This window comes from Culex quinquefasciatus, chromosome 2 (assembly GCF_015732765.1).
Source record: "Culex quinquefasciatus strain JHB chromosome 2, VPISU_Cqui_1.0_pri_paternal, whole genome shotgun sequence".
Lineage (NCBI taxonomy): Eukaryota > Metazoa > Arthropoda > Insecta > Diptera > Culicidae > Culex > Culex quinquefasciatus.
This window is the reverse complement of record NC_051862.1, coordinates 29,712,273-29,724,577: the sequence shown is the minus strand read 5'-3', so window position 1 is coordinate 29,724,577 and position 12,305 is coordinate 29,712,273. Positions and strand designations below refer to the sequence as shown.

At 32.6% G+C, this 12,305-nt stretch overlaps 1 protein-coding gene across 1 annotated transcript in view; it reads left to right on the top strand.

The window, feature by feature from the left end:
• LOC6036104 (protein chiffon) overlaps positions 1-11,102 on the top strand; it is a 46,516-nt gene extending 35,414 nt beyond the window's left edge. Inside the window, exons 6-7 of the mRNA XM_038251123.1 lie at positions 3,401-4,858; positions 9,535-11,102. Of these exons, the coding sequence (XP_038107051.1) occupies positions 3,401-4,858; positions 9,535-10,433 (2,357 nt within the window). The 3' untranslated portion in view covers positions 10,434-11,102. The remainder of the gene's footprint in view (positions 1-3,400; positions 4,859-9,534) is intronic.
• Positions 11,103-12,305: the final 1,203 nt, after the last annotated feature.

Here is a 12,305-nt window from a genome sequence, read left to right as displayed (position 1 = left end):
ATTTTAGAATTACAAAACTTTAAAATTTTTGAATTTTTGAATTTTTAAATTTTTAAATTTTTGAATTTTTTAATTTTTGAATTCTTGAAATTTTGAATTTTTGAATTTTCTGAATTTTTGAATTTTTAAATTTTTCAATTGTTGATTTTTTGAATTTTTGAATTTTTAAATTTTTAAATTTTTGAATTTTTTAATTTTTGAATTCTTGAAATTTTGAATTTTTGAATTTTCTGAATTTTTGAATTTTTAAATTTTTGAATTGTTGATTTTTTAAATTTTTGAATTTTTAAATTTTGGAATTTTTGAATTTTTGAATTTTTGAATTTTTGAATTTTTGAATTTTTGAATTTTTGAATTTTTGAATTTTTGAATTTTTGAATTTTTGAATTTTTGAATTTTTGAATTTTTAAATTTTTAAATTTTTGAATTTTTGAATTTTTGAATTTTAAAATTTTTGAATTTTTAAATTTTTAAATTTTGAATTCTTGAAATTTTGAATTTTTGAATTTCTGAATTTTTAAATTTTTGAATTGTTGATTTTTTGAATTTTTGAATTTTTAAATTTTTGAATTTTTGAATTTTTGAATTTTTGAATTTTTGAATTTTTGAATTTTTGAATTTTTGAATTTTTAAATTCTTGAATTTTTAAATTTTTAATTTTTTTGAATTTTTGAATTTTTGAAGTTTTGAATTTTTGGAATTTTAGAATTTTTGAATTTTAAAATCTTAGAATTTTAATATTTTAGAATTTTAGAGTTTTAGAATTTTAGAATTTTAGAATTTTAGAATTTTAGAATTTTAGAATTTTAGAATTTTAGAATTTTAGAATTTTAGAATTTTAGAATTTTAGAATTTTAGAATTTTAGAATTTTAGAATTTTAGAATTTTAGAATTTTAAATTTTAGAATTTTAGAATTTTAGAATTTTAGAATTTTAGAATTTTAGAATTTTAGAATTTTAGAATTTTAGAATTTTAGAATTTTAGAATTTTAGAATTTTAGAATTTTAGAATTTTAGAATTTTAGAATTTTAGAATTTTAGAATTTTAAATTTTAGAATTTTAGAATTTTAGAATTTTAGAATTTTAGAATTTTAGAATTTTAGAATTTTAGAATTTTAGAATTGTAGAATTTTAGAATTTTAGAATTTTAGAATTTTTGAATTTTAGAATTTTAGAATTTTTGAATTTTTGAATTTTAGAATTTTAGAATTTTAGAATGTTAGAATTTTAGAATTTTAGAATTTTAGAATTTTAGAATTTTAGAATTTTAGAATGTTAGAATTTTAGAATTTTAGAATCTAGAATTTTAGAATTTTAGAATCTTTAACATTTTAGAATCTTAGAATTTTAGAATTTCAAAATTTTTGAATTTTAGAATTTTAGAATTTCAAAATTTTTGAATTTTAGAATTTTAGAATTTCAAAATTTTAGAATTTTTGATTTTTTGAATTCTTAAATTTTTGAATTTTTGAATTTTTGAATTTTTGAATTTTCGAATTTTAGAATTTTAGAATTTTAGAATTTTAGAATTTTAGAATTTTAGAATTTTAGAATTTTAGAATTTTAGAATTTTAGAATTTTAGAATTTTAGAATTTTAGAATTTTAGAATTTCTCTGTTAGGGGAAGGTGGGGCAAGACGACCATATGGGGCAAGAGGAACAATCGCTCGTACGGCTGTAATTTTTACAATTTTGATTGTTTCCAGTAAGAGGAATTGATGCTAGCAATGCAATTAGTTGATTCTACTACCACATAGCCGCCAAAACGACGTAAACGCCACGGGGCATAAGATTGAATGAAGTTTTTTCAAAACCTTTGTTTTCTTATAATATTTGGAAAGTACAAATTAAGGCTTAGGGTTCGTTTCAAGGCTCATTTTATCAAAATGCTATTTTTCCTAAATCAGTAATATCCCTACCAATGACTTGCACCTATTATAAAGTATGATTTAACTTTTGATTATTTTTGTTGAGAGCTTTTAAAAAATCAGGTTCAGGTGGGGCAAGTGTACCATATGGATTTTTAGTATGGAAAAAATAACGAATTGCTGCAACAACATATTTTAATGGAAATTAATACAGAAAAATACTTAAAAACTGATAAACAACTGTAAAAAAATTGTCCATACAAAATATAGTGATATTATGAAAATTTACTATTTACCATCTAAGTAATAATTTAGTTTCGTAAAAACGATAAATTTTTTAGTAAAATGTTATTATGTAATCTAAAAATGAAAGAACCGTTTCAAATACATTCTAATCTGATGTATCTAAGTGATAACAGTTCAACTGATAGCAAATTAACATGTTTTTTCATGCATTGTTCCTCTTGCCCCAACGGGTTGTTCGTCTTGCTCCACTAGTTGAATGAAACGATTGGAAAATCAAAAATTTTAAAATCATTTTTTTACATTAAAAAATTGGATTTTTTCAAAACTTGTTCTATCAAAGTCTTAGTAAAGACTTGGAATAAGATAATTACAACAAAATCTGACAGATTTTTCAACTTTTTAATGGGTTATAACGAGCCTTTTCTTAGCTTGTTACACTTGCCCCACTTTCCCCTATGTACTTTAATGAACTCATTGTATCTTGATTATTCACAAATAAACCGAATTGAATTGAATTGAAATTGAATAATTTTTTGAATTGTATTTTTTTTTATTATTGAATTTTAGAATGCTTTCTTCGAACTAGTTGCGCTTGTGTTAGATGAGATTAGATGAACTACAAAATTTAGGTTACTTTTTGCTTAAAGACTTATCTGAAACTCAAAGCACATAGCTTTAAAAATATATATAATTAAAATATTAATTAGAATATCGTATCCTCAATATAATAATCAAACTTATTTAAAATATTGCAAATTCAGATAACAAAAAAATATGAAAAAAATTCAAAATTGCAATTGAAATAGAAAATATTACATCTTTTATTTCAAACTTGAGTCTTTGACACTAAAATTTCAAAAATATAAAAATGGAAAAAAGATAGTCTGTTATCCCAGAATTCAATATTTATTTAAAGGCCCAAAAATGTCCATTTTGATAAAAAAAAAATGGTGAACTAAACGCTATATAATGTTTTCTTCAATTGTTTCCATTGAAAAGTATATTTTTTAGCATAACGGAACATTTTTTGACATGACGTGTTACGATATTTTGAAAATGTTTCAATGGTTCATTTTGTTGAGTTAAGGTTTGTTCAAATATTACGTAACACAAAATTTAGACATTTCAGACTTAACTCAGAAATCAAATTACTTTTCGTTTAGTTTGAATTAAAATTTTGAAGTTTCTTAATTTTCGCATTCCGTCGACATGTCATCAGAACTTCGATGTTTCATGTTTGACTTATTTTAACTAACCATCGTCTTCTTCTCTCCCCCTCTTCCAGCCTACCGGAAACTGCCGTACGAGATGGGCGGGCTGCCTCCGCTGAGGCAAAACTGCTGCATCCTCAACTACCGAATGAAGTCCAAAACGCCCGAGTCCACGGTCCCAAGCAGCAGCAACAGCAGCACCTGCGACGGCGCCACGACCACGGGGACCACCACGGCAAAAGACCAACCCGCCAAACCTTCCTCCTCCTCTTCGACGTCGGAGCCGCTCTCACTTCCGCTGAAGAAGCGAAAACTGCTGATCGATTCGGACCGGCCGCGGAAAAGTCCTCGCGAGCACGCCTCTACGCTGGCCATTCTGAGCTTGCTGCAGCAGCAGACGCAGCACAACCGGCGGAGGACCGTGTCGGGGGGAAGTTCCGTTCCGTTGAACCTGCCGCCGCCAAGTCCCGTTCCGTCGTCCGGGGGTTACAGCCCCAAGAAGGAGGCCATCAAGCAGCAACTGCAGCAGGAGGCGGACTCTGCGCTGGGGGATGAGATCCGGTCGTCGTGTGGAAGTGACCCGGTTACGGAGAAGGACGAACCTGTGGGTGGAGGCGGGGGAATTGGTGCCAAAAAAATCAAGTTTGACCCGCCGATCATGCCGGAGCAGAGCTTCGTCAACTACAAAGTGATGTGCCAACAGCTGGAGGAGTTCTTGGACGCCGACAGCGCTCTTCCTCCGGAAGAGGAATTCGACCTGCCGGAAACGGTTCCGATCGTACCCGCGACCGACGACCCGCTCAAGCAGAACCTGCTGCGCATCGTACAAGCCTGTGATAAGGAACCGCCGCTGAGCTTGAAGCTGGTCAGCCGCCACGAGAGTATCGTCCGCAAGATTGTCCAGTACGACCGGCGGCCGCGCCCGCTCAGTGCCATCACGATCAAGTCCTTTGACGGCGGGGGAGGTGGGGCGGCCGGAGGTGGAGGAACACCAGGGACCGGAACCTGCCTGGGAATCTTCAAGAAGCGCATCAACCGAACCGGCTGGCCAAACGTGAAGAAGCGGATCGTGACCAGGAAGCAGCACCAGCAAAAGGGCGGCAGCGCCACCAGCAAGCGGGACAGCGCGGAAAGTGCCGGCAAAGTTGAGGGGCCGGAAGTCAAGAAGGAGGAACCGGAAGCGGAGGAGACGTCGCGGAAGTCCTCGACGGAAGAGTCGCAGGTTAGCGTGGGAACCGCCGGGGTTGGGGAAGAGGAAGAAACGGTCAAGCAGGAAGTGGACGGGGAGGAAGGGGAGGTGGAGGAGGAGGAAGAGGAAGACGACGAGGATGAGTTTGAGGACACGATGACGATGCTGGATCCGGAGGAGGTAACGGCGGCAATGAAGACGAATGAAGAGACCCAGAAGAAGGCAGTTGGGAAGGAGGAGGAGGAAGAGAAGCAGCAACTGTTGACGGATGATGAAGAGGAAGATGGTGTGGAGGAGGAGGAAGAGGAGGAACGGGAGGAGAAAGCCAAGAAGGAGACGGAAGGTAAGATGATTTTAACGAAATTTTACATTAAATCTAAAATGTTTATTTAGAAAATTTAAAAAAAATGGTGAATTGAAAATATCTAAAACGGTATTAAAGTACTAGCGAATATTCATACTACCGTCATCTGGAGTGAGTCGGGACTACAGTCTGATTAGGGACAGCAGTGTTTAGAGCACTTAAAGGTTTTAAATTTGGAAATGGATGTACACATTTTGTTGGTCTGAGTCTGTTCTATCCGAAACCAACTAGAAAAATCAAAATATTGTGCTCTAACATGGTTAAAACTGCTGTCCCAATCCGTCCTAGTTGACGGTAATACAATAAAAACATTATTAAAATCTGAACAAATAATACATAATTGTATGACATCTTTTAACAATTTCAAATTCCAGTTACACAAATGTAGAAGGCCTCAAAAGTTTAGGAAAAATAATATCGAAATAAACTTTAAAAATTACATACAACGGCTTTTCAAAATTTTAAGCAAAATTACAGATAAAGCAATATTTATGTTATTTTCCATATCGGAAATAATAAAAAACAAAAATTTTAACAGTATAGATAATTTGTCATGTTTAAATAAACATAAAAAAGGCTTCAACAATATTTTATTTTCTGCACAACTCGTATTTTGTACAAAAACTCCGATATAAATTACATTTTATTATAAAAATAAATTGAAAATTTTAGTATTTAGCTAAATACCATATTTTGTGAAAATCAGAGTATTGAATATGAATAAATGAAACACAAAAGCTTTTAGAAAACTATAGAATTCTTTTCCCGAAAAACATACAAGTGTAATGGAAAAATACTTTAAAATTACTTTTAAAAAATCTGTTTGACTTCTAGAAATACTTTGAGAGATTTTAATTTCTTCAAAGCAAACTGCTCTTCGATGCCAACATTTCAAAAAGCATCATGTACAAACCATGCGTTTTGAGAAAAACGCATTTGAATGTTGAGCATCCATTTTCAATTACCATTTTTATATAAAAGCAAAATAAGATGTTCATTTATTAAAAAATTCACCTTGTTTTAACACCAATATTGAAAAATTAAAAAAATATTTTGTTGAAATGTTTGTACCACTACATACAATTTGATTATAAAAAAAATACGTTTTTGTTAGAATTTGGTTTAGGAATAAATCCGAATTATATAAAATTCGATTTGAGTATTGAAAGTTACGGAATTCTGTGAAATTTAGTTTTTAAGGCCTAATATTCAAATTTATTATTTTTGGATGTGTTCAACCTGATTAAAATTTCAGATCTGTACAACAAATTGTTGATGTGTATTAAATTTTTAAATCACTTCAACTTGTTCAGTTGTAAAAGCATGGTGAAGGTGATCTTAGCGGGTTGCAGACTGGATTTCGTCATGTATATATGATGATTGTCCAGCCCAGGTTGCTTAGAAATTGATTAAAGGGATTTAACACCAATTCTACCAGGACAGGCAGCACCATGAAAGCCATCCATTGCCGGCCACTCCCATCTTCACCAACGAAACCGCAGGCTCTTTTTCCCAACCTTATTGTGGAATTAACTTGTTTAGTTGTAAAAGCATTAAAAAATATGGAATTTTGAAAAATTCAAGTATTTTGTACCAAAAAAAAAAAAATAAAAATAAAATAAAATCTTTTTAAAATTTCACAATGCTTTGCCGCAACGATGTGAAATTACAAAAAAAAAATGTGTTTATAAAAATACAGTCAGTACTTTGTATTTAAAAATGCTGTTTTTTTTTCAGTGCGTATAACAAATATGGAATTTTGTGAAACTTTAAGTATTATTTAAAAGCATCATACAGTCATCCCTCATATTCGGAACAGTTTACAGATCGGCCAAGGTTAATAAAATCATAGCAAATCGATAAATAAACTTAATGATTCGCTTTTACCTTCATCTGAAAGCTTTTCTTGAGATCTTTCAAATGCTGTGTCGAAAAACTGCAAATTTTTACTTTTATATGAAGTTTTTGAAGAAAAACTTTGACCGTTGAAATCCACAAATTCGGAACTTTTTTGTCTTACGGATGTAAACAAACTTTGGTTCTTTCCCGGAGTATATATTCTTACAAAATAATTACTTCTAACACTGTAAACCAATGAAATTCAAGCTTAGTTATGATTTATGAATGGTCTGATAGCATTTTGTGTGAAAATATCAGTTAAATTCAGGTGTTCCACAATTGTGGGAGGCACAATAACATCCCACAATTATGGAACAGGCAATTTGGAGGCAGTGTTTTGCTGCTCTGAATTAAATAGTCTTGAAATACAGTTTTTTGCTCTAAATGTACTACTTTTACTAGTGAAATAGCAAGAGAATGTCCAAATAAAGGTCCTAAAAATAGTAGGGTCGACAGAAAAGATGCATTTAGCGTGCTATTGACAGATCCTCACAAAAGTGTTCCGAATTTGTGGGTGTTCCGAATATGTGGGATGACTGTAATTTTACTTTGTATATTTTTGCAAAATAATAAAAAAAATATAATATTTTTAGAATGCATAAAAAATATTTTTTTAAAGTATTTTGAGCACTTCCGTTCTAGAACATCAACATGACGGATGTGCGACAAAAGGTCGAATGCCAAAAGGTCGAAACCGGACAAACTAAAAAAAAGGTATAGAATTTGCTTCTGGACTCAAGATCAAGCTTCGTGATCCAATCATTTCTCGAGAAATATTCATTCGAAAAATCTGCAAAAAATCATGGACAATCGATTTTTGACGAATGACAGAATTGGTCTATCTCCAATATCCGAATTGTGGGGATCAATTTATTGTAGAGCACGCGTGCCGTCCGTGTTGTAAAAAAGTGCTCAATTTTGTGGTAGGGGGATTTTCAGAGACCATCTTATGTAGTGCGTCCATCCCGGGACAAAAATCCCGGGAATTTTCATAATTTGTCAAGGGAATTCCCGAAATTGAAAAAAAAAATCAAATTATGGTCTGAAAATTCAAATTTTGTTGTAGAAATAGATGAACAGTAAAATACATAGTAATCGATACGAACTTTAAAGCATTACAATTTGTATTCGGCATATATCAGCTTTAATTTGACTGATAAGGGAAAATTTAGTCATAGATCCGCAAAATGTTTTTTGAATAACTTAGGTTAAAACAGGAACAGAAAAAAAATTAGTACACCGATTTCCAATATCTTTTATATAAAATAAAACATTCAAAAGTTATCTAAAATTTTGCATTGACTGTTTTTTTTTAAATATGAAGGACAATAGCTTATAGGACCTTTTTTTTAAAGAAAAAAACTCTTGTTTTGTTGTCGCTTCTCGTTTTTGTAGATATTTTCAAAGAAATTTGTCTAGCTTTTCTAGTTATGGCATATATAAAAATATATAGAAGAAATTTATTTATAAAACATTTATTTAAATTGAATGACATTGAAAATTTAAATTTGAACTTTTTTTAAATAAAAAAAAAACAATTTTGATTTCTTTTAAGTTATTTAAAAATTGTCGTCCTTGTTTAGACTGAAGTGTAGATTGTCACCAATTATTATTATTGAGCTTGAAAACATATCAAATATTATGAAAACATACATTTTATGACTGCTTCAAAAATTTCCCGGGATCCCGGGAATTCCCGGGATTTCAAAAATATGTTCCCGTTTCCCGGGAAATTCAAAACCCGGGAAAATTGGACGCCCTAATCTTATGGATTTGAGCTCTCTTGAGCGCATTTGAAAGGGGATGAGGTGAACCTGAACCAGTTTCATACCAAATTTGAATTTATACATGTTTTAAAGGACTTGGAACATGTTTTCACCTGAGCAGGTGGTTTTCAAATAAAAATTCGATCGAAAATCAAATTATTGAAAGCGTTTATTTATCCGAAAAATTGCATTAAATTTAAATTTTTTATTCAAATTTTTATCCATGTTGGTAATGTAGTTCTTTACAACTGTTGGACTAATTTACTGTGAGGGAAAAAACCCTTAAAAAGGTAAAAGCCCATTTTCACCACATTCCACAACAATTCTTTGGCATTTTATCTAATTTTTTTTTCTCCGTATCATAATCCAGACCATAATCGAGCTTCTGAAACAAATTTTACCTCAATCGGATTTACCGTTCAGATTCTAGAAAATTTCCATGTTTGCCTTTCTTACTAAAGAAAAAATATTAAAAATCGAAATTTCGTCCGTTCGACCTTTTGCCCACTTTCAACCTTTTGTTTATTCGACCTTTTGTCATAAATTATTCAGTTTGTAGTTTTGGCATATTGATATTTAAAAATTAAAATAATATGATATTGTTCAAAATTTTGACTTAAAATTTTGACGAGATCTTTGTATGACGGAGTCACGGCTGTATTGCATTATAGAAATAAAAAAACAATCGTATTGAGCAAAATTGTTAAAATTTAAAAAAAAACGGAGAAAAACATATTTTTTGGTTTTTTTTAGGGATGAAAAATAAAACACGTGTTTCTGTTGATTTAACCCTTTCAGGCCTGAATTTTCAAAAAATAAAAAAAATTATTCAATGATGGGAAAATGATTCTTTTGACCATACAAAAATTATAGGCTAATTTTGGAAATTTTCATATTTAGGTCATATATGACCCATCAGGTCTGAAAGGGTTAAAAAAATAACAAATATTTCACGTAGACTTACAATCTTTTTCTTTTCTTCCCTTCCAGAATCCCGCCAAACCCCGGAACCATCCAAAACGGAGGAAATTCTCATCCCCAGCCGGTCCTGCCCGCGCCAATCCTCGTCATCCCTCCCCAGCAGCAAGTACGTCACCAAAACGACCCCCTCGATGACCCGAATCGACTACAATGTCGCGCCCTCGGAACCAGCGTCGCTGCCGCCAAAAACGGCCACCGTAGACACCGTCGCCGCCGCCGAGGAGTGCGACTCGATCAGCTCGCGCAGCATCTTCGTGAGCGATGACTGTGATACGACCTCGTCGACGCTCATCAACATGGAGGCGGACCCGCTGGCACTGCCCTGCACCCCACCGGTGGACGCCGTCGAGAACCACGCGGTTGACGAGGAGGATGAAGATTCGAGGCCGGTGACGCCGGCAGCTCGCGGGAGGCAGAACAGTGCGAGGAAGCGGGGAAACCTGCAGCCGATTGTTTGCTTGCAGAAGATTAGCTGTGCCACGACGGCCGCGAAGGCGGCGGCCGCATCTTCGATGCGTACCCGGTCCTCGTCCCGGACGCCGATCAAGAAAACGTACAAACGGTCCGTGTTTACGAGCGCGCTCGTCAACTCGGCTGGGAAGCCGCTCAAGAAGAAGCGAAAACGGAAGAAGCTTAAGCTGATGAATGGTGGCGGAGGTGGCGGCGGAACGTCCTCGCCGAGCTGTTCCGACGGAGGCCAGAACTCGTCGTCGGTCGCGGACGAACCTACCAACGAAGACGAGGACGAGGGTGAGGACGATGACGCGCGGACGGATGGAACCGATTCGCCGACGTCGCCGCGACCGCGGGGCTTAACCTCCAAGAGCCGACCTCCCACGCCCAGCCCGGCCAAGTATTCGCCCCGCAAGCTTCGGAAACCGCGGGGCAGGTGGTACCGGGAGCGGTAGAATTAAGAGAGCTGCACCCGGAAGTGCGTGTGGCCAACATTTTATCGTGAGAAACAAAGGCTAAAAAGGTGAGTTTATGTGCTAAAAATGTCTCCTTCTTTTTCGCGGCAAATCCAGACCAAGTTTTATTCGGTTCCCGTTTGTCGTTTGTTTTCTGAGGAGGGGGATCATAATCCGGTTAGTTACTATTTAACGTTAGTGTCAGTGGGTAGCTCAAATGAAACTAGCAAGTAAAAGTTATGCAGGAGAAAAGCATCCAATTATTATTAGTTGTACATTATTATTTTACCTTTTTAAACTATTATCAATTATTATTTCTCTCAAACAAAACGCCCGTAGCTAATTTAAACCCGTAAATGTTAAGGAAAACAACCAACTGTAATAACGTGAATAAAGAGAACAACTAAACAAAAATAAACTCTAACCGGACTCGTGTGCGTGTGTGCGAAATGTAAAGAAAGAAAGAAAAGTCCGTTTTAAATGTAAACATAACGAACGAGGAACGAAAATTTGGAAGTGAAAAAAACAAATAAAACAAGACAAAAGATGTACCACACACAAAGCAAAAAAGAAAAGAAAAGAAGTCCCAAATTGAGAGAATAGCAAAAGCAGTACCGGTTAAAGCAAAGTGTAATAAAGAAAGACGATGTTCAAAACTTAAACAAAAAACTTGTGTTGAATTTACTAAAAGAATGAAAGAAATCACTTAATCCAGCGGTTCTCAACCTCAGGGTTGTTACGGAAGGCGCGGATCGCGCGGATGGCGCGTTTCGCGCGGATTTGGCGTGGATTTGCTAACTAATTTTGCTTAGGCGCGGATTTTGCGTGATAGACAATTTTGATAAATAAATAGATAAATAGATAGAATTACTTTCAAGTTATTGAGAAAAATATTTTTAATAGCTACGAGAATTTGTTTTTTTTTATTGAGTGCAATTAATAGATTTTTTCTGGAAAGGTTTGTTTGTATTTTCTCAATACGAACCGTCGAAAAATTATGATTATCTTTTAAATGTATGGTTGAGAATTTCTTAAATAAAATTATTACTACACTTAACTCATTTCTTAATATATCCGGCTCTGAATATATAATTTCTTTTGAGTTTTGAGTATTTTTTTTAACCTTATTTATTTTTAATTTTATTGTGGATATATTCCATTTGCCTTTGAATTTTAGAATTTACCCGTAGATACATTTTTCCTAAATTTAAACATTCTTGGCGAAAAATAAAAAGATCAGAGCATTAAAAAATGTATGCTCCATCATTCAAAATTCAAGTTTCCAAAACTCGAAACTTTTTGTAAAAATTTTAATAGTTTTTTTTTAATCAAAATTTTTAAAATTCAGATTAAAAATTTTTCAAATTTCTAAAATCATAATTTTAAAAATCCAAAATTTCTAAATTCAGAATTTTAAAGATTCTAAATTCTAAAATTCAAAACTCCAAAAAATCCAAATCAAAAAAAATAAAATTTAAAGAAAAATTCAAAATAAAAAAAATCAAAATTAAAATAAATGAAAATTAAAAAAAAAGTTTTAAAAATTAAAAATTTTAAAATTAAAAAATATAAAATTTAAAACAATTTTGATAAATTCTTAAATTCTTCAAATTCTTAAATTCTTAAATTCTTAAATTCTTGAATTCTTAAATTCTTAAATTCTTAAATTCTTAAATTCTTAAATTCTTAAATTCTTAAATTCTTAAATTCTTAAATTCTTAAATTCTTAAATTCATAAATTCTTAAATTCTTAAATTCTTAAATTCTTAAATTCTTAAATTCTTAAATCCTTAAATTCTTAAATTCTTAAATTCTTAAATTCATAAATTCTTAAATTCTTAAATTCTTAAATTCTTAAATTATTAAATTCTT